This window comes from Scyliorhinus canicula, chromosome 15 (assembly GCF_902713615.1).
Source record: "Scyliorhinus canicula chromosome 15, sScyCan1.1, whole genome shotgun sequence".
NCBI classification, from domain to species: domain Eukaryota; kingdom Metazoa; phylum Chordata; class Chondrichthyes; order Carcharhiniformes; family Scyliorhinidae; genus Scyliorhinus; species Scyliorhinus canicula.
This window is the reverse complement of record NC_052160.1, coordinates 15004739-15031481: the sequence shown is the minus strand read 5'-3', so window position 1 is coordinate 15031481 and position 26743 is coordinate 15004739. Positions and strand designations below refer to the sequence as shown.

General features: G+C 48.3%; 1 protein-coding gene across 9 annotated transcripts in view; it reads right to left on the bottom strand.

Annotated features, from left to right (window-relative positions):
- LOC119978086 (neuronal-specific septin-3-like) overlaps positions 1-26743 on the bottom strand; it is a 400144-nt gene that overhangs the window by 49873 nt on the left and 323528 nt on the right. For all 9 annotated transcript variants that reach the window (XM_038819476.1, XM_038819477.1, XM_038819481.1 and 6 more), the window contains 3 exons: positions 18898-18979; positions 16264-16401; positions 140-257 (listed from right to left, as the gene is read on the bottom strand). In XM_038819476.1, coding sequence (XP_038675404.1) covers positions 140-257; positions 16264-16401; positions 18898-18979 — 338 coding nt within the window. The remainder of the gene's footprint in view (positions 1-139; positions 258-16263; positions 16402-18897; positions 18980-26743) is intronic.

The following is a 26743-nucleotide window of genomic DNA, read 5'->3' as shown; positions in this document are numbered from 1 at the left end:
CAGTTCCCTGATAACTAGCACGGTTCAGAGCTGCTAAACACAATGATCAACTCGACAAATCAACAGCACACAACTATGGTCAGAATTCAGTGAACAGACATATATAATAGTAGTGTAGAGGACAGTATTAGACACATACCCTTTGTTTAAATTCTCGTCTCTCATCTAAGGTGAGCGTATCAGCTTTAGCGATAACCGGGACTATGTTGACTATTTTGTCTAGACGGTTCATGAACTCTATATCCAGTGGTCGTAACCTGAAAAACAGCAGAATAATGTATAATTAAAGGAGTTGAGGCAGAGTGGATCATGTCCTTGCCTCTGAGCCAGAAACTCCGGTTCAATTACCATCTCAAACAAGAGAGAATCTTACCATCGCCCCTTAACATTTAATGACATAAGCACCATTGAATCCCCCACTATCAGCATCCTGGGGGGGTTACCATTGACCAGAGACTGAACTGGACTCGCCATTTAAATACTGTGGATATTAAAGCAGATCAAAAGCGAGGAATCCTTCAGCAAATAACTCACCTTCTGGCTCACTGTCCACCATCTACAAAGCACAAGTCAGGCGTGTGATGGAAAACTCTCCACTTACCTGGATGAGTGCAGCTCCAACAACACTCAAGAAGCTCAACAGGACAAATAAATCTGCTTGATTCGCATCACTTCCACATTCACTCCCTCTACCACTGACGCACAGCGTATACCATCTGCAGGATGCACTGCAGCAACTCACCAAGGCTCCTCAGGCTGCATCTTCCAAATCAAAATCCAAAACCATAAAGAAGGACAAAAGTAGCAGACACATGGGAATACCGCCACATGGAGGTTTCCCGCCAAGCCACTCACCATGACTTGGAAATATATTGGCTGTTCCTTCACAGTCGCTGGGTCAAACTTCTGGAACTCCCTCCCTAACAGCACTGTGGTTGTACCTACACCATGTGGGCTGTGCCTGTTCAAGAAGGCACCTCACTGCCACCTTCTCAAGGGTAATTAGGGATGGACAATGCACACTGGCCTAGACAGCGGTGCCTACATCCAGTGAATAAAGGATGGCTCTTTTAGTTGGCTGGCTGGTGCCTAGTTCTAGCTGGGGTGGATTCAGACCTGCCTCTTTGCCTGACCTGTAGTGCTGGGGGGGTCGGATCTTCCTTTGGACAGAGAACGGAAGAAGAAATCATTTTAGCGCCATCGGCTGGCAGTAAGAGTTTTGTCTAGTTTCTTCTCACATTTCATAGAATCCCTACGATGCAGAAAGAGGCCATTTGGCCCATTGAGTCTGCACCGACCTACCGAAAGAGTGCCCTACCCAGCCCACACCCGCACCCTATCCCACAGCCCAGTAACCCCACCTAACCTTTTGGACACTAAAGGGCAATTTACCATGGCCAATCCACCTAACCTGCATATCTTTGGTTTGTGGGAGGAAACCGGAGCACCCGGAGGAAACCCACGCAGACACGGGGAGAACGTGCAGACTTCGCACAGACAGTGACCCAAGGTCAGAATTGAACTAGGGTCTCTGACGCTGTGAGGCAGCAGTGCTAACCACCAAGTCTCTTATACACTTGAAGTTACATTCTCCTTTCAGTCCTAGTAAGTCATAAAGTATTTACAACACCCAAACTCTTACATTTATATCGCACTTCTAACATAGTGCAACATCCCAGGCACTTCACAGGAATGATTATCAAACAAAGCGTGACCTACAGCCAATATAGGGAGATATCAGGACAGGTGAGCAGATGCTTGGTGAGAGAGATGGCCATTAAGGAGGAGGGTGTGAGGTAACAACAGAACAGCACAAATTAATCTTTGAGAAGAGATAGCGAGATCTGATTTAACCAGATGAGATGCCGGCGTTGGACTGGGGCGAGCACAGTAAGAATAGTTGATAGCCAAGTTACACACACACACACACACACACACACACACACAGCCTCCCCGGACAGGCGCCGGAATGTGGCAACTAGAGGCTTTTCACAGTAACTTCATTGAAGCCTACTCGTGACAATAAGCGATTTTCATTTTTCATTTCATTAATCAAGGCTTTGACAAAGAGTCATTGGGCTCAAAACGTTGGCTCTTTTCTCTCCCTACAGATGCTGCCAGACCTGCTGAGAATTATCCAGCATTTTCTCTGTCTCTTCAATTAATCAAGGGGTTGGTTTAACTTGAATTGCTAAACATCAAGAGGAGGGTTTAATGTGGCAGCCGGGACTATTTCTCGTCTTGGCACTGTACCCTCAGATTAGTTAAATACCCTTCAGCACAACACCAGCCAGACTCTGATATACCTCTGGCAAATAAACCTTTAACGTCACAGTCTAGGTATTTGCTGGCTACCACGGGAGGTAATATGGTAATTTGTATTCATGCCACCTCTTGAGCATGAACACAGTATAATTTCCAGATGTTCAATTGTGCTCAAAGGCACACATTGTTTGGCTTGTTTCCACAGACAGTAACCTATTATGGAGATGTTTATTACTAAATTCTCTGGGACGTGTACATTTATTAGTGTGTCTGGTCCTCACTAACTCGGTTTAGTGGGAGGCACCAAGAGGAGAAAATAGTACAAAAAAGACCATGTTGCCTTTTACATTATTACCCAATTAGGAGCAATTTTCCTCAGCTGGCGCTGCCCTTTACTAGGTTTGACAATCAAACTCAAAAGTTAGAGATTGTTGGACGACAATGTAATGTCGAAAGACATTTGCAACAGACTGACAGGGAGTTAGTCTGGAAGTTTTGTACAATAGCAGCTTCTTAATACGCCTTGCTGACAGACTGATCCTAAACAAGCACAAGGTTAAGTCACTGACAAAATTTCAGCCAGGATATGATTCTTCAGCTTGACGCAGGTCAGATTCCTATCATCCCAGCTTCATTGTCGAAGCCAATCATCTCCGCAACTGGGTTGCGCACCAAGAAAACCCTTTTCATCGCTGCGCACCAGGTGAGGGGGATTTTCTCGTGTGGGGCTGTAAATTCTTGGATGGAACATGTCGCAGCAGATTCTCACTAAGTCTGAAGATCACTGCAGGGTCACTACCCTTCACTCATTTATAATTTTGTGTTACCTGCTTACTTGGTCTTTGGAGGGAGATCAGACACAATGTATCAAATTACTGTTACCCACTGAGAGAAGAATGTTGCATTTGACTGTCCTTTCCAACAAGTGTATGCCCCATGTACATTACCGATGTAAAGTTTAGAAGGCCTGCACTTACATATGCTTACGATTAAAGCACTTAAATTAATTTGAATGTTAGCTGCTAAAACAAATTATTGTTAATTAAATGGGTGCTATTATCGTTCTGGATTGGATGTATCCTTACTTTTTCTCCTTGTGCACTGTATCAAGTTTCCCTTCAATGGTTGACATGAAATCCATTGATCTTTGTGTCCCTAGGTGTTAAGTCAGCAGTCTGTGGATGTTGTAACATTTAAGGCGCAGGGCGTTCCAATGTTTATTATATTGGTTCCTGCCTAGTAATAAGGGTGGGAGTGTTTTGATAGGTCACCAGATCAGTTCAAGGATCAGTGAACAGCTCTTCTCGAGGCAGTCAGTTTGTGGCATTCTGCCAGCCAACAAGTGTTACAGAGATAGGACAGGCAGAGGTCCCAGTTAAGGTAGAAAATGAGAGAAAGGGATGCAGGGAGCAGACTTAAATAAAGGGGGTTGTTTGGGCTAAGGTGCAGCGGTATTCTGCTTGGCAAGCCCATAGATCTGCAAGTGTGCTTGTGAGCTAGTGGTTGCCTATACTCAGGAATTCAGGGAGAGGAAATCTCAGAAGGCGAGACTGAAACGCTGTCAGGTGGGCCATGGTTAAAGCTGCTCCAGTGAGAGAGGCGTTGGAAGAGAATTCCAAGGGGACATCTTCAAAGGTGGAGATTGTAAACCCTTGTCAGAAAGGCAAGTTTCAGTGGGATTGGTTGACCCACAGTGGGACTAATGTCCGGGTGAGTTGTTGAGAAATCCATGGAATCTATTTTGGTTGCATCTGTAACTTACTCTGTAGTGTGTCTAACCACACTCATTTGTTAATTCTCATGTACCTCACACTTACCCTGAATGTTAGAGTATAAGACACATATTTGTAAATGGTTTTATCTTTCTGAACTTGCTTAATAATGATTGTTTTTGTTTGTTCAAATCCCATACAATCTTGTGGCTTTATTCCAAAGGGAGGGTGTCTTGAATCTCAATCTTTATCTACTTTTAACAAAATGTTATTGGTCCCCAACCAGATCATCCTGATGTTCCAGGTTCTGATGGTCAAGGATTGGAATATAGCCTGCTGTCCCACCAGCATTTCTGTCAGCATTTTGTGGATTTATACAATGTTACAGCACAGAAGGAGGCCATTTGGTCCATCAAGTCTGTGCTGGTGCAATGTGATACACTATACATTGAGAACATCCGAGAAATATTTAAACCAATTGGCTTTGCATGCATTAAGTGCCAAGGTCTGCTCATGTAGGCCCAAATCATGCCTGGGGCCTGATGAGCAGCTGTCCTGCACCTCCCCATGTGGCGTTAATATTCAGAATGTGATACTTTAGCTTGTCCATCAATGGCCACACCTTGTAGCAGCTGAGGAGAAAATATTGATAAAATGTAGAAGTCTACAGCTGCAAGTAGCGCGTACAGTTACAAGGGCGGCACAGTAGCCCTGTTGCACTGTTGCTTCACAGCGCCAGGGTCCCAGGTTCGATTCCTGGCTTGGGTCACTGTCTGTGCGGAGTCTGCACGTTTTCCCCGTGTCTGCGTGGGTTTCCTCCGGGTGCTCCGGTTCCCTCCCACAAGTCCCGAAATATGTGCTGTTAGGTAATATAGACATTCTGAATTCTCCCTTTGGGACAGCACGGTAGCATTGTGGATAGCACAATTGCTTCACAGCTCCAGGGTCCCAGGTTCGATTCCGGCTTGGGTCACTATCTGTGCGGAGTCTGCACATCCTCCCTGTGTGTGCGTGGGTTTCCTCTGGGTGCTCCAGTTTCCTCCCGCAGTCCAAAGATGTGCAGGTTTGGTGGATTGGCCATGCTAAATTGCCCCTTTGTGTCCAAAATTGCCCTTGGTGTTGGGTGGGGTTACTGGGTTAGGGGGATAGGGTGGAGGTGTTGACCTTGGGTAGGGTGCTCTTTCCAAGAGCGGATGCGGACTCGATGGGCCGAATGGCCTCCTTCTGCACTGTAAATTCTATGATTTGTCTATGATTTGTACCCAAACAGATGCCGAAATGGCAATGAGCCATGATGCTCGTTTGGAGAGTCAATGCAGACACGATGGACCGAATGGCCTCTGTGCCGCAACAATCCTGTGATTCTGCAAGTCCTTCTGCCGAACAGTTGATCCTAATTGCTTGTTTTGAAATCCGATCTGTTGCACTATTCGCAATGGCAGAATATCCATCTATCATCGAGCCGTTTTCCCCTTGAGGTCAGTCTTCCTGATCAGAGCTAATGGGCTGCTTCCAGGCCAAGGTAGAATTCAAATATGCTTTGAAGCCAGTTAACAAGAGCAGGACTCCTTTTTTTTTCACTTCAATACATTTTATAACAAGACAGCACATCCTCTGTCATATTTTGTCATCTAATCTTTTGGGAAGGAAGCAGTCTCTTCAATCTTTGCCATACAGTTAAATGCGTAGCTGTCCCCGATCATCGGATCTGTACAATTATCCTCGGAACTGATATTGGGTTTCTCTGAAAATATATTCCATTGTTTTAGGGACTGGAATGTTTAGAAAGTACCATTCCCCGTTTTTATATCTTCTATTCCATTCTCATTTCTCCTTCCAAAGCCAGCGACTCCCGTCTGACTAGCTGTTCTCAAAGTTGATGTTGCCGGAGTTACATGAACATGCCCTGGGGAGGTATGGCCCAGGGTGCATGATCTCTGTCCTCTGCCAGCTGCTTCTCTCCATCCATTCCTGGTGGGCACACCTTCCAGTGGGATGTAAATGAAGACCAGGTGTTAAAATAACCAGAACTTTAAATGGATGACTTTTGGGGTGCGGGGGGTTGGGCTGGGTTTGGAAGGGGTTGGAAAAGGGTTTGACGATCGTCTTGCCTGGTGAACTTTCTTTATGTACGGCTTTGATTTTATAACAAACCACTCACAATCTTGTTGTCGTTTTAAAGAAATTTTCATGTTACCCATGGGATCTTGCCGTTCACTAATTTACCACAATGCTGTGACAGTTTCTGCGGCTGAAAAATAGCACCAAAAAACATCACGGGCTGGATTCTCTGTCGGCGGGATCACCGGCTGCGCACCCATGCCCGCGGGTTTCCCGACAGCCCAGGGATGCCCACAATGGGAAACCCCGGGCACGATTCTCCCAGCCCCGCGCCGGGCCGGAGAATCACCGCAACCAGGCCATGCCACCCCAACGCCGATTCTCCGAGCGCTCCTTCACCGTGGGGGGGTGGGGGTGGGGGGGGGGCCTCCAGTGATGTCTGGCCCATGATCGGGGCCACCGATCGGCGGGACGCCCCCCCCCCCCCCCCCCCCCCGGGCCTACTTTGCTTCACTTCCGGCACCAGAACCCCCGCGCCATGTTGCGTCGGGGCCGGATCGTTGAAAAAGTGCCCCGTGCATGCACGGGTTGGCGCAACCCAACTGCGCATGCGCGGGCTGGCGCGGCGCACATTTGGTGCCGGGAATCGAGGCTGCAGCGGCATGAATCGCTCCAGCACCGTGCCGGTAGTCCGCACGCTCGTTTCGTGCCGTCGTGAAACGTGACGGAGTTCACGACGGCGCAAACACTTAGTTTCCATTTTGGAGAATCGCGCCCCCCATTAGGTGGCTTGCAGGACGGAGGATCCCGCTGTCGGCGGGGGGGGCGTTCCGTACCAGGAAACGGGTAATCCCGACCCACACTTCAGACCCCCGGCCTGCTTTGAGCAAATTCTTTCAGGGTGGAGTGACTCTCAGCGAAGGTCAGATCAGTGGGAACTTTTTCAGCCGCACGCCAACAGTGGACTGTATTCCCTCAAGTGGCTGATTATTAAGGGTGTGCTGAAGGCAATTGGGAATTGAAATATGTACTGCTAGAGGGAGGCCAACGAGTTCACAAATCACAAACTGAGACATTCCCCTTGACACACCAGTATTAATAATCCGTTGAATATGATACGGGCAACCACGATTACAGATAGGTTGTTGTCAGTCAGTACGGGAGTCATTTTAACATGTTTACGGAGGATGATATCAGATCAGCCACTCGTTACAGGATCTTGAATGCTTTTCCTCTCCATCTGTTTTTTAATCTTCCCTTTTCCCCAGTCCTGGGGCTACTCATGTTTGACAGAAAGTATGTTAATATTAACCACATAGAATGAGCTGAAGTTTAACGTAAATAGAAATGATCTGCGGTGGTGAAGACTGTTGACACACGGAGGCTATATTCTGCATTATTTCCGAAGAATGTGGAGTGTGGGCAGATGATCTTAAAAGGCGACAGATGGACATGCTTGGGTAACTGATTTGTGTTCAGTATTAAACAAGGCCCAGAAATAGCACCGGCAAGCTTTTCCTTCCAGCCATTCCGACAGGTAACACTTTTAGGTTTAACAAGGTTCAATTCCTTTGAAAGTGCCATTCTCGAGTCACTTGAAGACTATTTCCGGTTTCCATATCAAGAGAGCACAAGATAAATGTGCCACAAGAGGGCCAGGAGCATTCTTCATCTCTATGCTTAAACCCATGCTGGGATGATACAAGAAAATAACAGTTTGTCGATTGCTGCACCAGAGCTTTCATTAGAAGCGCAGGAGGTGTTTGCTGGGCTTCACAGGGTTTTTAGTGAAAAGTATACTTTGCAATTATCGACCTTTCTGAGGAAGAAAGCTGTTGGATTTGTTTTCTTTAAGGCTAACTTCTCTGCTTGTTTACCCAGGAGTGGATGAGGAGTGGATGTGCTTGATGTAATGTATTAATGACGTTCAACAGTTATTCAACAAAGCACTACGTAATAGATGGGTTACTCAATTTTAAGTCCAAGGGACTTAATGGGCCAGTAACTGGGTGGATGCAACATTAGCCAAGTGACAGAAAGCAGAGGTTTGTGGCAATGGGTGTTTTTAAGACCGTATGAAATAGGAACAGGAATTGGCCATTCAGCCCTTCGAGCCTGCTCTGTCATTTAATAAGATCGGTGCTGAACTAGCGAAGGTAACAGTAAAGTTGCCATAGTCCCAATGACCATGAGCTGCTTTCCCCTTTGATGGGAAGAGCTGACTGGTGCTGATTTAACCTGAGGGTCACCACACCTCAGGCGAGGGGTGGGTTTGAGAAGGCCGGGCCTTCATGAATAACCTCAGCCAATAAGGGAATTGAACCCACGCCGTTGGCCTCACTCTGCATCACAAACCAGCAGTCCAGCAAACTGAGCTAAACCACTCTTTGCGGGAAGAGTGTCTTCCTCAAAACATCTTAAACAAGCACCCCTGTAGTAATCCACGGGAGGCAGGAGTCCCGTCACCACACCGATATTTATTTACAATAACGATATTACAGGAGCAGCTACAAACAGTGCTGCTAGCAGTCCAGTCAACTTAAGACTGGCTCACAAAGCCTACACAGGTGATTATATGGGCCCCCTCAATGAGCTATCATTGAGGGAGCTCATACTCCAATTGGCCAACCAATAAAGCCAATTGGAGTTCATTACAACCCCCTTATTCTGCGACCTACACTCACTCCCCCATGAGTGGAAACATCCTCCCAACATTTACCCTGTCTAACCTCTTGGTTTCAATCATATGGCCGCTCGCTCTTCCGAACTTCAAGGAGTACAGACCCAACCTGCTTAATCTTTCTTCAAAGGACGGTCCCTCCATACTAAGGGTCATCCCAGTAAATCTCAGTACTGCCTCCAGTGACAATTCATCTTTCCTTAAATAAGGGGATTGAAACGGTGCAGAAATGTGGCCTCAGGGGTCCATTTTACAGACTGGAATAAGTGTGCAGTGTTGCCCCTCACTATTAGTGGCACTGGACCGCTGCTCTTTTTGAGATATATTAATGTCCTGTACTTGGGCACACAGAGCATACATTCAAAATATGTAGAAAACTCAAATCTCAGAAATATAAACAGTAAAATGGACAATGCAGACTTCAGGAAGATAGGCCGACACATGTTGGATGTAATTTAAGGCAGGTTAAGTGTGAAAGGATTCATCTTCTGTAGGAGGAATGAGCAGAGGCGATATAAATTAAATGGTACAGTTTCAAAAGCAGGTGCGCAGGAACAGTAAAACGCTGACGTTTACTGACACGAGTCTTTGAAGGTGACTTGATAAGTTTTGAAGGCTGTTAAAAAGGCGTTATAAATAGATGTTCTGAGTATAAAGTCAAGGAAGTTACGCTGTACAAGATGCCCTACAGCTACTCATCAAGGTTTACTCGACAGCAACCCCAGAACTCCACCATCTGGAAGGATAAAGGCAGCAGGGGCTTGGGAATACCTTCACGAGTCCCTCCAAGTCCTGCGCCATCCAGATGTGAAACTATACGGGCGTTCCTTTACAGTTGCTGGGTAAAGATCCGGAAACTCCCTTCCTAACACTACATGGACTGCAGCGGTTCAAGAAAGTGGCTGTCACCACCACATTCCCAGGGGCAATGGAGGATAGACAGCAAGTGCTGGCCTAGCCAGTGTCATGTGAGAGTGCCTTTAAGAATTGGATGTTTAAGAAGTGTACCTTTAAGAAATGAAGCTGATCATATTACTGAAGTGATGTCACGGGGGGAGGGGAGCTGAGCTCACTTCTGCTTTTTGGGAGTTTTAGTTTCAGTTTGAAGAAAGCTTGGGTGTGGCTGTGAGCTGCATTGCTGGTGATCTCTGCCATGAAGGACTATCTCTTAATCCTTTGGTGAAATCGGAATTGTAAAAAGGTCTCAGTATTGAATATAAATCTAATCTGCTTCTGTTTGAAGGATTTGTTAAGTATTTTGGATGTGGAAAGGAACAGTTTGCAGGGTTGGGTAGTGTTGTATTATTTTCGGGGTTATCTTTGAAGTAAGGGGTGTTAAGATATCCAATGTTTATTTAAAAGGTGAATTTGACTTCATGGAATAAACATTGTTTTGTTTTAAAAACCACGTGTCCATAATTGTAATACCACACCTGGGGAATAAGCCGTGTTGCTCACATTCCCATGATAGAATTTTTTTTTAAAAACTTTACAAAGTACTGACTAGTCCCCAGCTGGAGTGTTGTGGACAATTCTGGACACCACACTTCATGAAGGAGGTCAAGGCCTGAGAGAGGGCGCAGAGAAAGTTTAGTAGGATGGTACCAGGGATAAATGACTTTAGCTAAGTGGAGGGACTACAGAAGCTGCGGCTGTTCTCTTTAGAACAGTGAAGGCTGATGGGAGATTTGTTAGAGGTGTTCAAAGTTGCGAAGAATGTTGAGAGACTAAATAAGGAGAAACCGTTTCCAGTGATAAGAAGACTAAGCAACCAGAGGACACTGGCTTAATGCGATTGGGAAAAGAATCAGTGATGACACAAGGAAACACTATCTTAAAACTCAAAGTTGCTACAATCTGGAATGCAATGGCTGAAAAATTACTTCTAAAGGGCCACGCGCTGGATAAATCTTTGAAGGGTACAAATTTTCATGTCAATGGGAAAAGATCAGGGGAGTGGTACTAAATGGATAGCTCCTTCATCAAGGCAAGGCACGATTGGTCAAATGGCCTGCTGTGCTGTATCATTTCCCGGCCAGAACTAGCCGTTCTCCCGGCAGAGGTGAATCGCCTCTGATTCGTGCTAGTGCTGGTAGTGCAAATCAGGGTGATTCACTAGCCCTTGTCATGCAAATTTATGCATGGCGGGGATCCCGAGGAATTCCCTTGTGAATCCCGCTAACGGACCACCTTTGTGAGCGGGGCAGCGGCGGCGGCGGCGGGGGGGGGGGCAACAGCGAGCTTCAGAGGCTGCCCCCCCCACCATGTAACACAATTTTGTTTCCCCCCACCCTCCACTACAGGATTTTCTGGGTCATCCCCCACCCACCCTGCCCACAATACGAGGGTGACCCGACTCTGCTCAGAAAGTAGTTAAACTGCCTTTGACATGGTCCAAGAGCTGTCAATCATAGCTGGATGTTTATAAACATTGCAGTTAGTTTCACAGCTGGGCACTTGAAAACCACTCAAGCGTGAAGGTAAATAAGATTAAAGAATCCAGACAGATGGCAGTGTGTGGAAGCTGTCAATCACAGCCTGGTAAAATCAATTTCGCATTGATATGAATATAAGCCTTGCAGGTCAAAGATTTGAGGGGGTTTAAACCCAGCTGTTGTGGATTTCCCTTTCTAGGAATTTACAGGTGCTGCTTCCTCTGCCTGAGCCAACAGGTGTATTGCACAGGTGAGTTTTAAAGCAGCGATTTTTTTTCATTGTCTCTGTCTGGACTGCTCTCAGGCATGGGTCTCTGTAATGGAGGGGGGGGGGGGTCTCTGGTGGGGGTTCCTTTGGGGGTCTCTTTTATGGTGGGATGTCTGGTGGGGGTGGGGTGGGCAGGATTTACATTGAGGAGGCGAGGATGGCCCTGTGACAGACTTTGGGGGCAACACACTCAAAAAGCTACCCCCTTGGTCCAGCATGAGGTTCACAGAGCCAGGGCAATGCTGGGAAATACCTACGCCAATTCTCACCCATGTGAATCCTGGCCCATTGAGCCAGACAATCGTGCAGGCTTGGAAAATCCAGTTCCCAGCCCGTTAACAGGATGCCAATGGGTCATTTTGACCCATTTTCATTCTCCCGCTGATGCGGGGCGTGAACCTTAGTGCCATCACCAGCAGGGGATAACAGCATCGGAACAGGATCGACATCCCGATTTGCGCCAATGCTGGATTCTCTGCCACATCAGGAACTCCTCTAGCGGCGACAGACGGCGGTGAATTCAGCCTAATATTTCATTTTAAAATGTGGGGCGGCATGATGGCACAGTGGTTAGCACTGCTGCCTCAGAGCTCCAGGGTCCCGGGTTCGATTCCAGCCTTGGGTGATTGTGCGGAGTCTGCACGTTCTCCACGTGTCTGCGTGGGTTTCCTCCGGGGGCTCCGGTTTCCTCCCACAGTCCAAACATGTGCAAGTTAGGTGGATTGGCTGTGGTAAATTGTCCCTTGGTGTGTCCAGAGGTTAGGTGGGGTTACGGGCATGGAGCGGGGGAGTGGGCCTGGGTTGGGGGATGCTCTTTCAGATGGTCGGTGCAGACTCAATGGGCCGAATGGCCCCCTTCTGCACTGTAGGAATTTTCTAATTCTATACTATTCTATGAATATTAGTAATAAAGAGTTACAATCAGGTATATATCAGATTTAAAAAAATAAATTTAGAGTACCCAGTTAATTTTTTCCAATTAAGGGGCAATTTAGCGTGGCCAATCCACCTACCCTGCACATCTTTGGGCTGTGGGGGCGAAACCCACGCAAACACGGGGAGAATGTGCAAACTCCACACGGACAGTGACCCAGAGCCGGGATCGAACCTGGGACCTCGGCGCCGTGAGGCAGCAGGGCTAACCACTGTTGAGTCCCCATTAATTGCCTCACGACCACCCAGCCCACTTTCTACCCAGGCAAGCGCGCGTGTGAGGTGGAATCCAGTGTAAAACACCCTCACGAGAATTTGGATTCGTAATAAACATTTTACAACGCAATCCTTTCGCACTGTCCCAGCACATTCTATCACAGGAGCACAAGGAATACATTACATGTGAAATTTGGCAACACGATCCACAAAAGGCGGACGATAGTTGGCAAGGCGAGGGATTCAGTCCCCCCCCCCCCGAGGCATGTATTAATCCTAAACAGGGCAGCATGGAACAGGCAGATTCTTTAAAGGAGAGGTTGTGATGAAACAGGAGAGGATCAAGCTGCGTTAAACAAGATACTTTACAGATGTCTCTGCAAATTAAGACAGGTTCGGTTCCAGAATCAGCCATCTTGGTTCAAAAATCTACAGCATCATATCCAGCTGTAATTCATTTGTCATAAAAAATAAATTAACTGTCTCCATGGCGCATAGACTAGAGGGATAAGTATATCAGAAAGGGTGGAGAGAAATGTGATACAGTCTATCAACGCCATTCATTATTCCCCCCCCCACTCCTCCAGGGATTATCATATTTGGACGCAGTTTCAATAACAACTTTCAAAAGGGATTTGGATGAATACCTGAAGGGGAGATAATTTCACGGCTTTGGGGAAAAGGACAGGGGAATGCAACTAACTGGATATCTCTTTCAAAGAGCTGGCCCAGATGTGTCTCCTTTCGTGCTGTATGATTGTAACTGCTTACACACTGGAGTAACCCTTTGTTGCACATTTCCGGATACATGGAAAAAGCCAAAGGGCGGGATCTTCCAGCCCTCCTTGCCGGTGCATCTTGCCGAAGGCACCAAGGACCGGATTTACCGGCCGCCGCTCCCATTTACCATCCCCAGCAGTGGGATGGACGAGCCCTCAGATATACAACATCGGATTAGAGCTCCCTAGCGCTCACTAATGAAACTCACATACGAAGGATGTTCACGGGGCAGCAGGGTGGCACAGTGGTTAGCACGGCTGCCTACGCCACTGAGAACCCGGGTACGATCCCGGCCCCGGATCACTCTCCGTGTGGAGTTTGCACTTTCTCCCTGTGTCTGCATGGGTCTCACCCCCCACAACCCAAAGATGTGCAGGGTAGGTGGATTGGCCCCTTAATTGGAAAAAAAAATAATTGGGTATTCTAAATTTTTTGAAAAAAGAAAAAAAATGAAGGATGTTCAGTTTGGTTGAGTATTGAAGGTGGCTTCTGAGCTGTAAACTGCATCATAGCAATGAGCCAGGAAATTGGATCGCGCTGTGCCTGGTACTCAGACTACTCAAGCTGACAGACATGAAGCCTGCTTCTGGATAGATGTTCGCCACCGGCCCTAATGTGTAAGAGCAAATAATGTGTGCATTTATTTCACACCTGAAGCAGGACGGAGGCTCTCTGGAGATGCTGGGTAAGATCACAATGAATCTTTTCTGTATCCTCTCTAATATCTCAATATCTTTCCTAAAGCAAGGTCTACAATTTAGCACAGGGCTAAATCGCCAGCTTTGAAAGCAGACCAAGGCAGGCCAGCAGCACGGTTCAATTCCCGTACCAGCCTCCCCGAACAGACACCGGAATGTGGCGACTAGGGGCTTTTCACAGTAACTTCATTTGAAGCCTACTTGTGACAATAAGCGATTTTCATTCAATGGTGTTTTACCTGCAGTCTAACTAATGATTTGTACAGGTTTGCAATGCAGTTTAGCTTTCTGACTTTGTACTCCAATATATAAATTCTAGAATTCTATCTGCTTTTCCTTCACACCATTATCAACTTGCTTCCAACTTTGAAAGATTTTTTCCTCTTAGAATTATTCCTTTTCAACTGTTACCATTGAGGGTACAAATGCTGTTTTGAAAGGAACGTTACATCATTTAATGCGCAAGTTATCAATCTGAAACTGAATTCTTTTAAAACCTAGGATGCCCCAATTAAATATTTGCCAGGGAGAAATCTCCATCTCTTCTTCGTAATAGTGTCCACGGACCTTTCACATCCACATGAAAGGGCCGATGTTCCATGCCAGACTTTCCATATAAAACTTTACAGTGATTCTCCGACCTGCCGGGGGGCTGCCAGGGGAGTGCTTCTTGCAGCTCTGACTTCGGATACGGGCCCCGTACTTCCGGTCAGGAATTCGTGCATGCGCACGGCGGCAGCCTGCAGCGTCCACGGCGTGCGCCATGGCGGACCTGGACCGCGGACCGACATTGACAATGTAGGCCTCCCCCCCCCGAGATGGTGTGATCGCTGTCCCAGCCACTCATGAGGCGCCCCTCCGCGTGCTCGATCCCCCCATCCCCCCCCCCCACCAGGGCGGCCATGAACTGAGTCCGCACCTGAGGTTCCTGACCGCCAATACGTGGTTAGAACCACGCCGTCGGGAACTCGGCCAGTTTTGCTCGGAGAATCGCTGTGGGGGGGGGGGCGTCTGCCAATGGCCCCCCAGCCGTATTGCGTAACCCGCGCGTGAGCGATTCTCCGGAGAATCGCGGGAGTGGTGCCGGCTCCTATTCACGCGTAAAGATCGATTCTCCGCCCCTCGCCAAATGCAATTTCAGCACGGGGCTGCGGAGAATCCCGACCCACGTTTACAGCATTGCTAGCCAGTGACAGACCACCGCAAAATGTATCGGGGGGGGGGGGGGTGGGGGTGTGTGGAAAATCCCATTCAGAGTCTCGGTTTAAGCTGTCATTTGGAAGGTAGAACTATCGGCAGTGTAGAACTCTTTCAGCCCTGCACGGAACAATCAGTCTCGATCAGGGGTTTTCAACCTGTTGTGCGTAAAACCAGCAAGTACAATTCTCGGTGGGTCCGTGTTACTCCCACACTTACAAATTCTCGTTAGTTTGCCAATGCACTCCCTGACCATCGTTCTCCTGCACCCCCACCCCTCAATTGATTTACAGTCTGCTGTACTGTTGGGAATTAGAATTTTTCTTAAATGGTTTGCTGAGAGCACCAAGAATTTGTAAACTGGGACGGTAGTAACGTGAAATGTCTCTGGTCGCTTACAGTGTGGAGGAGAGGGAATCGCAGCCCAAGAGGGTCAAGACTGGAAGATCGTCTAAGTAGAACAATAATAAGGATAGATGTGTACGCTTCATTGCATACCTAATTTCTATGCAGAAAAATAACTTGCACAGGGCAGGGGGAAGGGGTGTCTGTGTTTTTTTAATAAGACGGGAGAGCAGGACTCAGAAGCAATAAATTTAAGGACCACGGGCCTAGATTATACGCTCAAGTCTCGCAACTTCAATGTGAATCACAATCGAAGGCTGGGGTGTTACCAACAGAGACTGGACTGATCCAATGTATAACAGCCTTAAGTAAACACTGGGTGCAGGTCAGATCTTTGATTGGTGAGGTCAGTCAGGGGGATAGACCTCTTGACTCCTGCGCCAATTAAGCTACTTCAATTGCCTGGGGAATTTGGCACATTCCAAGTGAATGCTTTTGTTTCATTATGGTTTTTTTTTTGAAGTGGAACAATTGAAGTGTGACAGGATATGCCTGGCTAGGCACACCGGTAGCATCCAATGAGAAACCTCAAAGACTTTCCAATCATTACGTGTCATCATATTAATAAGCCACCCCGAACGTTATTAAGAGAGTAGTGTCACATTGTACATACCAATGTCCTGTGGGAGGTACAAAGTAGACACAACAGTGTATTCTAGTGTCAGGAATCCGCCTTTTCCGGTTGATATTAATCTCTTCCCTCAGGTACTTCTCATACTGCTCATTAATGTATTTCACAATTGGCTCCCAGCTGTAAAACAGGATTATTCGATTATAAACGTCTCACGGTTCAGTCAAAATGATCATTCCCAAGGACGTATTCAGGGAAGGTGACATCCCGACCAGCTAAAATCTCTCACTGTTTCTCTGGAAATTACTTCCACGGAGACTGCAATCCAAACATCAAACCACTAAAGACAGAAACGTTAATTCACAAATTGCACCACCCAAACTTCCCGCTGGTTTCTCCTGTTGGTGCAACGAGTGTGTTGTCAGAGAGGCAAGCATCTGCTAATCCCATTATTGCAGCGAAGCAGTTTCCCAGAGCCACACGGCTACTTTTTTTCCTGGTGCTCAGCTAGCAGACAGACGCTCAAATAATTTGGCATCACGAACTACTGGTACGCTGGGCTTTTGTGCTGCAATTTATAATCTGATTAGGTTTTAGATTCGCAGAAGGCTCTCCCTACCCTCAATACAGTACTCCTTTGGTGTCAGCTACGGGAGTCCATGTTTGCCACATCCTGTCTAGCTTTTTCTAAAAACACTGATCTCTTCATCACAGTCGGCTGGTACTTTCAAAAGAGTGCGAAGGTTCATTTTGCAACAGAACTGGTTGTCAACAAAAAGACAACAATGTCATCACCTAAATTACTGGAATTCAACAAGACTTTATCGAAGCACTTTACTCATCTCCAATTAAAATGTCACGGGCGGGACTCTCCGGTGTCCGACGCCGAAATCGCGTTCAGCGATCGGCCGGAGAATCCCCGTTTGCGATGAAATTGAGAGCGGCTCCGTTACCCGAGGCCCCCCCCCCCCCCCCCCCCCCCCCCCCCGATGCTCCGCCCTTAACCGGCCGCGTTCCCGACGGCGCGGGTCTCTCATGCTATTTCGTGTCGGGAACTCGGTGTGGCGGCTGCAGACTCAGTCCAGCGCTGCCACAGTAGGGGGAGAGCCGATCCGCGGGCAGGGGGAATTTGGTAGGGGCTGGGGCAACTGCTGGGGGGGGGTGGGGGGGGGGGGGGGGGGAGTAAGCCTGGCCAAAGGAGGGCGCTATTTGGCAGGCAGGGTCCGTGCGCGGCCGGTTGCACAGTATGGCCGCTGCAGGCCGCCACAGTGCGCTTGCGTGGCCACGGACCCGGCAATTCTCTGGCCGTGTCGGCAGCGAGAGCCGGGTGCTCTACACTGATGCCTACCGGCCTCCAGCCAAATGGAGGATCGGTGGCCGTTTTGCGCAAAATGTTTGGTCGCAAAACGCAACCGCTCCTACAGCAGGGTCAGGACGTGAAAGTCGGAGAATCCAGCCCGACTCCTTTGAGTCCCGAGGAAGTCAATCAGCGGAATGTAGTTGTATCCATTGGGTAAGGCAGGTCAATCGTTGGCCTCATCGACTCAATGTGTCGGGGCAAGCTATGCTCCTCTTTGGTTGGAGGAGATAGAAACCGGCTTTTATGCAGACCTTTATGAGCAGTCGGATTCTTTACACTGTAAGTCTGGATTTAGGTGGTGGAAATAGTTGGGATTGTTAGCGTGAATGAACGCTTGGTCACCACTCAAACATTTTGGGCACAATTCAGCGATCGTGTTGCGCCTGACGTGGATCCGGGCGCGCCGGGTGAATCCCTGGAGAGCCCCAAATCGGGCTCCGTGCCGGGCTGATCGCGAGTCACCCGGTTTCACTCCGCCCGGGCTAACTGCATTGCGCCCTCACTGGGCAAGATCCAGATCTGCATATTATAATGAGCCTAATGGATATCACTGGATGATGGATTCAGCCGGCCCCCAGGAATCAACGGCCGCACCTGGGAGCCCTCAACAGTGCTCCGGTTTGTACTGATTTCCAAAAACGTGGATCAGGCCTATCGGCATCTTTGGGGGGTCTCGCTGGGCAGTAAAGATCCTCAGGTGGGCAGGGACAGGGCAGGTTTGTACCCTGGCACCTCAGTACCTTGGCACTGTTAGCCTGGCACCCTGGAGGTGTTACATGGGCATCCAGACAGTGTCACCCTGGGTGGCACTGCCAGAGTTCCTGGGGCACTACCAGGGTGCCAGGGTAAAGGTACCAGGTTGGCACTGCCAAAGGTCAGGCCCAGAGGGCAGGGCTTTGCCAATTGGAGGGGGTGAGGAGGGGGTTTCAGGGGCCTCGGAAAGGTTTGGGGGAGGGAGGGGGCTTCCAGAGTGTGGAGGTGAAGGGGGGGGGGGGGGTGGTGGTAGAAAAATTGGAGCTGCCATTCAAAATGGTGCCCTGATCTGTGAGCAGCCATTCCTCTGGTGAGAGCAGCTCGCCAGCAGGAGATCTCTCCGAGTGCAGCCTCGGTCAGGGAAAACCTTCCTGCGGCCAAAATAAACGGCAAAGTGACGTTGAATAGCGGGGTGATTCTCAGAACTTCAGCCACCGAGGAACACCCCGCCGAACATGTCCAAAAGCTGACTTCAACCTTTGTCCGCTGAATCGCCCGCGCCCTTTCTTAAGCCGGCCAATCCAACAGAGAATCTGGGTCAATGACAGAAGCAGTTAACGTACCAGTTTTCATTGTTTATTTGATCACCAAATCCCGGTGTGTCGATGACCGTCAGGTTCATTTTTACGCCTTTTTCTTCAATAACTAGAAGAAATAAAAACAATTTTTAAAAAGCACATCAGGGAGATAAAGCAGGTGGAAAATAACAGTTCAAGCAGAGGAGAAATAGCATAATGTGCACAGTGAACAAAATCCGGTGTTTAATGGACTCTTTCTAAGCAGGCTCAATCATACACAGGTTAAATATGATAATGCATAACCTCGTCATCCTTCCTCCTTCATTGTGAAATTAGTTAAGGGTGATCAATGACTGTCCGTGTGGAGTTTGCACATTCTCCCCGTGTTTGCGTGGGTTTCGCCCCCCCAACCCAAAAGATGTGCAGGGTAGGTGGATTGGCCACGCTAAATTACCCCTTGATTGGAAAAAATGAATTGGGTACTCTAAATTTAAAAAAAAGAGGGATCAAGGAACTTAGTGGTTTTTTTTAGAAACAAAATAATTGGTTGAGGATTTGCTGAGGTGATGACAGAGAAACTGTCAGCGTTCATCATGTTTACTCCACTGAAACTGACAGCAGCTTCCGGAGCCTGCACATGAAATGAAAATCACTTATTGTCGCAAGTAGGCTTCAAATGAAGTGACTGTGAAAAGCCCCTAGTCGCCACATTCCGGCGCCTGTTCGGGGAGGCTGGTACGGGAATTGAACCGTGCTGCTGGCCTGCCTTGGTCGGCTTTAAACGCCAGCGATTTAGCCCTGTGCTAAACCTGCCCTGTAACATGTATAGTTAAACGCGGAAAGCCAGATGTTTGTGGCAGGGAATCTTCACTCCCCCACAAGTTGCACATCCCTGAGGGTCTCACAAATTGCAACCTCCAGTGTCATCAAGATTTGACTCACTCCCTTACACTGTCAAAAGCCTTGACAAAAGTTACACATTGTTGAATGAAGTGTAGCTGGAATTTAAGCAGCGTACTAACTTCACATTAACTCAAACACCCTCACTGGCATGGGAAAGCTGATTGGCCACTGGATTGTCCAATGCCTCCATCATGAAATTTGAAAAACATGTGGTTCTCTACGGGGCGGGACGTTGGATGCTGCGGAGCAGAACATTTTATACCACTTGGACCACCCTGTTAGCCCTTCCAAAATCTGTTACTGCAAGCATCAATGCTTGCTCAACCTTGTTCTGCACTATCAGCAAGCACAGGAGAGCAGCCACTGCCACATCACAGTTCAACAGTTTTCCGTTAACTGGTCCGTGGCTTCACCAGATGGGACTGTCATTTTATTACTCATTTAGGTGCTACTCCGTGCAATGGGGGCTACCATCATTAAAAACTCATTTCACGTAAGAACTACCACAGGCAACAAGTAGAGGAGAATGATCCCGTCACTCCGGGCTGCTTTGTCAGTCAGGGTTGGATTGCAGTTCAGAACAAATAGCCCGGTGTCAAATCCCCATCATCCAACCTCTGTTTCCTCACACCCTCACACCCCCCCCCCCAATCCACCGCCACCCTAACCATCCCTCCTACCGGCCAACTCCAGTTGTTTTCAGTATAGTTGCGTTTCTAGAATTAATTAGTATATTAAAAGGCTTAAATTGACAGCAAACTGACAAGTCAATGCAGAAAGATAGAGGAATGCATGAAAATCATGCCCTGACAAAATCAAACCCTTCCTCAAACTTTACGCAGGGCATCTCCAAGATCTGGTCCAGTAAGGTCATAGAATAAATGATCGCCGCAATGATAACTGATTGTGAAGCAGTGGGTCTCATCTATCCTTATGTTAGTTATGGGCTTGATTATTCCTTACTGGCCTCGCAGTGACCACCTTCCATAAACCTAAGCTCACCCAAAACTCTACCAACCACGGCCGAACTTGCAACTAATCCCTTTCACTCATCACTCCTGCGCTTGCTAATGTACATTGGCTCAACAATGTTCAAGTCTGAGTCATTCAGGATCTAAAAGTAATAGATTTGTGTACAGCATGTTACGCTCAAGCATTTGTTTATTTTGACCTGTTCTGATCTGATGTACCCGTTCAAGCTGTAACCTCCCAAGTACAAATGTAAGTGTTCCATTTTGAACAGCTCATCGCAGGCAAAAGTGGATCTATTTCAGCTCTTAGCTCAGACCAGACTTGCTACTCGGGATTTCGAACTATTCATCCTGCGAATGAATAATGAAATGAAATGAAAATCGTCTATTGTCACGAGTAGGCTTCAATGAAGTTACTGTGAAAAGCCCCTAGTCGCCACATTCCGGCGCCTGTCCGGGAAGGCTGGTACGGGAATCGAACCGTGCTGCTGGCCTGCTTGGTCTGCTTTAAAAGCCAGTGATTTAGCCCAGTGAGCTAAACCAGCCCCTTAAAGCTAAACCAGCCCCTTGAAGCTAAACCAGCCCCTTGAATCAATCAATCAATAATCAATCAAACATTGGTGTTGAAGATTAAATGCACCCAAAAACGCAGCGCTAGATGTCGGGAGATTCCCCCGTCCGGGATCTTTCTGTCTCGCCATGCTACGTGAGATCTAATGCAATCTCGCGAGATGTTGGAATCTGAATCCCACCTATTGTGGGCAAGATCGCTATCTGGAAAGTCTGCATGTTGCAAAGCTTTGACAAAGAGTCATTCATATGCTGTCAGACGTTCTCCCCGTGTGTGCGTGGGTTTCCTCCGGGTGCTCCGGTTTCCTCCCACGGTCCAAAGATGTGCAGGTTAGGTGGATTGGCCATAATAAATTGCCCTTAGTGTCCAAAATTGCCCTTAGTGTTGGGTGGGGTTACTGGGTTATGGGGATAGGGTGGAGGTGTGGACCTTGGGTAGGGTGCTCTTTCCGGGAGCCGGTGCAGACTCGATGGGCCGAATGGCCTCCTTCTGCACTGCAAATGCTATGACCTGCTGAGATGGTCAAGCATTTTCTATTTGTTTCAAATTCCAGCATCTGCAGTATGGAATCCCTACAGTGCAGAAGGAGGCCATTCAGCCCATTGAGTCTGGACCAACCATTTGAAAGACATCCCTACACAGGCCCAATTATCGCCCTATCCCTATAACTCCACCTAACCTTTGAACACTTCTGGTCAATTTATCATGGCCAATCCACCTAACCTGCACATGTTTGGACTGTGGGAGGAAACCGGAGCACCCGGAGGAAACCCACGCAGCCACAGGGAGAAAGTACAAACTCCACACAGACAGTCACGCGAGGTAGGAACTGAACCCTGGTCCTTGGCGCAGTGAGGCAGCAGTGCGAACCACTGTGCCACCCAAGTAACTTGCTTTTATCTTTTTAATCATTATTAGCATCTTCAATTGGCTAAAATAGACAGTCTGCTCCACCCAAGCCATTCTCAGCGAGACTTATTAGTAGGCTCCTAAGAACAGCACGAGTTAACAAGCCCTTCCACCTTGTCCCAAATTGATCAATTTACATTCGAAATATAGGCGGGGAAGTTCTATGTTTCACCGATGTTCCATCACTCCAGCGTGCGGAGCTCCGTGAAACAGGTGCTGTTCCACCGAAGCCAAAACACAGCTTTACTTATCCCTTAGATTAGAAAAGTTAAGACAGGTGGCGAACTTCACAGTCAAGGTGGCAAAATGCAACTGAAAATGGAAACATTTTGAAAAGGAAAGTCCAGCAAGCAATTAACTGAGCCATATGCTCAACCACGTGCTGTTCTAAAAGAGATATTGAAGATTCACAAGACAGTTTCGGGATTTGGCTGTAAATGTCATTCACCTGGACAGTAAATTTTAGTCAGTGATGGGGAATGGATTTATGAATAACCTTATCCAATCCTTATTTCGTAGAATTTACAGTGCAGAAGGAGGCCATTCAGCCCGTCGAGTCTGCACCGGCTTTGGAAAGAGCTCCCTACTTAAGCCCACCTCACCACCCTATCCCCGTAAACCAGTAATCCCACCTAACCTATGGGCAATTTGTCATGGCTAATCCACCTTACCCGGCACATCTTTGGACTGTGGAAGGAAACCGGAGCACCCGGAGGAAACCCATGCAGCCACGGGGAGAATGATCCTTGTCCAAACCCAATGTCAGCTCACACACTATTATCTTTGCAGGAGTCACTGCATTTTGTGTTTGTTTTATTTCGGTTTTCACCCTCCATTTTTGGTGTAAATTCCTGTTGGCAAGATCACGGTGGAAATTGGCATTCAATCAGGGTAATTTCAGTGTAAATGCAATCTGGGTCTTCACACGGGATGGGGATTATGGGTTCATATCCACATACAAGTGGCTTGGGTAGAGGCAGTTTTAATTAAGCGTTAATTACGAATGGTAATTTATAAAGTAATGTGAAATATTCAAATGGCAAACACAAAGCAATGTAGTCACTGTTATGGTGCAGGAAATGCAGCGCTCAATTGGTGCACAGGAAGATCCCAACAGCAGCAACGAGATAATGACCAGAGTGTCTGCTTTCCTGGCCAGAATTCCAGCAAGAAGTCAGTCCGCTGTCCTTATACGAATAGTGCCGTGGGGAAATATTTTTCAACTGTTCAAAATATTTTCTGTAGTACGAGTTTAAACAGAAGTCAGATGCTGGAAGAAGCCTGGACTGAAAGCTTACTCAATCAACGGTGATCAAGAGTTAAACTAGTTAGGGTGGCACAGTGGTTAGCACTGCTGCCTCACGGCACCGAGGACCCGGGTTCGATCCTGGCTCCGGGTCCGTGAGGAGTTTGCACATTCTACCCGCGTCTGCGTGGGTCTCACCCTCCCCACCACCCAAAATACGTGCAGGCTAGGTGGATTGGCCATGCTAAATTGCCTCTTAATCGGAAAAAAATAAAATTGGGTACTCTAAATTTATTTTACAGATAGAAAAAAAAGTCAAACTAGTGACAGTGTCAAAACAGTGGGGTTGCAAATCCAGTTTTACCCTTTTTAATGAAAGGGCTTTGAAATTGTAAGTTAAAATTTCCACCACCGTAGACTTAGCGAAACTAAACCTCCTATAATATTCACCGGCATTTCAATTTTGGCACCCGGTTTTGTTGATATAACATTCGGCAAACAAAATCAACCAGTCAACTCCATGTATATTTGAATGATTTGAAACAGAATTGGGTGGGAGATCCCCTCCCCCCCCCCCACCCCCACCCCGAACCCCTTCTGCCACATGTCTTCTGGCGGCAAAGGCGGCTCGCCAGTGGCTGCCGGCGGGAGCGGACGCTCCCGCCGACGTCTACAGTATTTTGTGTGGCCCGCCCATCCCGTCACCGAGGAACCCGCCGCAGGGAGTGTCGCCGTCGGCAGGACAGGAAGATCCCAGCAAGGGATGGAAAATCCGGCCCAGTATTTCAAGTCAATCTCATAGCCGTCACGACATTTGACATTCTTAGTTTTGGTCGAGTCGCCGCAATGCTCTTGTGAAAAGATTCCTCATAATGCCGCACAGACCTCAGCCACAAAGAGACGCAGAAACCTCCGAAAAGTACAGCTAGTATCTAACTTCATAGAACACCAGGTTAAAGTCCAACAGGTTTGTTTCAAATCACTAGCTTTCGGAGCGCAGCTCCTTCCTCAGGTGAATGAAGAGGTAGATTCCAGAAATATTTATATAGACAAAGTCAAAGATGCAAGACGATACTTTGAATGCGAGTCTTTGACGGTCGTTAAATCTTTACGGAGCCAGAGAGAGGGGTAACCCCAGGTTAAAGAGGTGTGAATTGTCTCAAGCCAGGACAGTTGGTAGGATTTTGCAGTTGGTAGGCACACTGGCGTGTCAGATCACCCAGTAACACTTCCAGATGTTGCGGGGCTATTGTGGTCCAACACTGTTGCAGCAATATGAACACACGTGATAAAATTGAGCCAAGTGTGTTGAAACAAGTCTTGGCATCTTCTGAAAATTTGCACAAGAAATTAATTCTACTATTAATAAAATCTCTGCCCTGAAGGAGGACAATCTGAATGGATGAATTGTGCAGTCAAAACCATGGGGCGGGATTCTCTCGCCCTGGGGCCGGGCCGGAGAATCGCCGGGACCGGCGCGGATCGCGCCACGCCACCCTGTGGCCGGACCCCCGATTCTCCGGAGAGCGGAGAATCAGCGCCATTGGTGCCAGAGCGGTTGGCGAGGCGCCGGTCGGGAACCACTCTACGGGGCTCCCCCCGGCGATTCTCGGCCTGGGATGGGCCGAGCGGCCACACTAAATAAGCCGAGTCCCATCGGCGACATCCACACCTGCTCTTACCCGGCGGGACCTCGGCGTGGGTGCATCTGGGGACAAACTGGTTGGGGGAGGGGGAGGGAGAGAGAAGCGGGTCCTATCCCGGGGGGGGGGCCTCCACTGTGGCCTGGCCCGCGATCGGGACCTACCGATCGGCAGGCTGGCCTCTCGGGTTGGGGGCCTCATTTGTTCCGTGCCAGCCCCTGTAGCCCGACACCATGTTGCACCGGGGCCGGAGTGGAGAAGGGAGCCACTGTGCATGGGCGCATTGGCGGCAGTCCCACTGTGCATGGGCGGATTGGCGGCAGTCCCACTGTGCATGGGTGCATTGGCGGCAGTCCCACTGTGCATGGGCGGATTGGCGGCGCCCATCTGACGCCGGGATTGGCAGCTGGAGCGCCGTGGGTCGCTCCAGTGCCGTGCTTGCCCCCTGCAGGGGTCACAATCGCTGCTCCTGAGGCCATGTTGATGCCATCGAGAAATGCGTCGCCGTTTATGACGGCGTCAAAACTTAGCTTCAGGGTCAGAGACTCCTGCCCATGTACTTGTGACATCAAAAGGAACCTGGCCTGTTAGATTAGGCATCATGGCTCCGGTCAAAATTCTTTTCCTGAAGAACTTTGTCGTGCTTATAAATAATGTATGTTGCAGGGCTACTTGCAGGATTGGATAAAGTAAGGTATAATTTGTACCATCAGAGGCACTAAGACACATGTCGAGAAGCCAAGGCTTGCTGTCGTGTACAGTGATCCCTCTGTTGGATCACGAATGATTTCCACCCGGAATGATCCAGTTTTAGGTGCAACTTTTCAGCCCCTGCATCTTCTTCAGCTGGGTGCAAATCCTCCACCCACAGTTCCTCCGGTGTTGCTGCATTTGCCTCACGTTGCGAAATGGGCACAGTAGCACAGCGGTTAGCACTGTTGCTTCGCAGCGCCAGGGTCCCAGGTTCGATTCCCGGCTTGGGTCACTGTCTGTGCGGAGTCTGCACATTCTCCCCGTGTCAAAAAGTACTTCATTGGCTGTAAAATGTTTTGGGACATCCGGAGGGTGTGGAAAGGTGCTTTAGAAATTAAAATCTCTTTTCTTCTCCGCCCCAAATATGGTGCAAGAGCGACTAAAACGCAAACACCATCATCCCGTTTGCTGCTGCAAAGATTTCCGGGCACCCAAAATGCCAATTCTAGAGCAGTTTGGGCAACAGGTTCTGACAGCAACTGAAGCAGCTTTGAAAGTCCTGAAAGCGCAACTGCCCCTTTAAGAATTTAACATCTCCCCTCCCCCTCCCCCTCCCCCTCCCCCTCCCGTCCCTTGGGTCATGGGACCCAGCAAGACGGCTGCATCGCTTTGTGATGGGGGTTTGTCAGAGCCTTGTATTGAACAAATTAGAGCTGACCACCCTTGGCTATCTGGTACAGCTCAAGGGAAGGAGCGACTGACAGTTCCTCCACCTTGAAGCGTGTCGGTTAGGGAAGGACAGAGCATCAGCGTGGGAAGCTGTGAAAGAATCCAGACCTCCCCCCACAACCCGTCCCCGTCACCCTCCCTTCCACCAGCACAGCAGTGAGTGATGGAGAGCAGATGGGGAATTCTCCGATCCTCAATCTGGGCAGCCGGAGCTGGAGGATTCAAA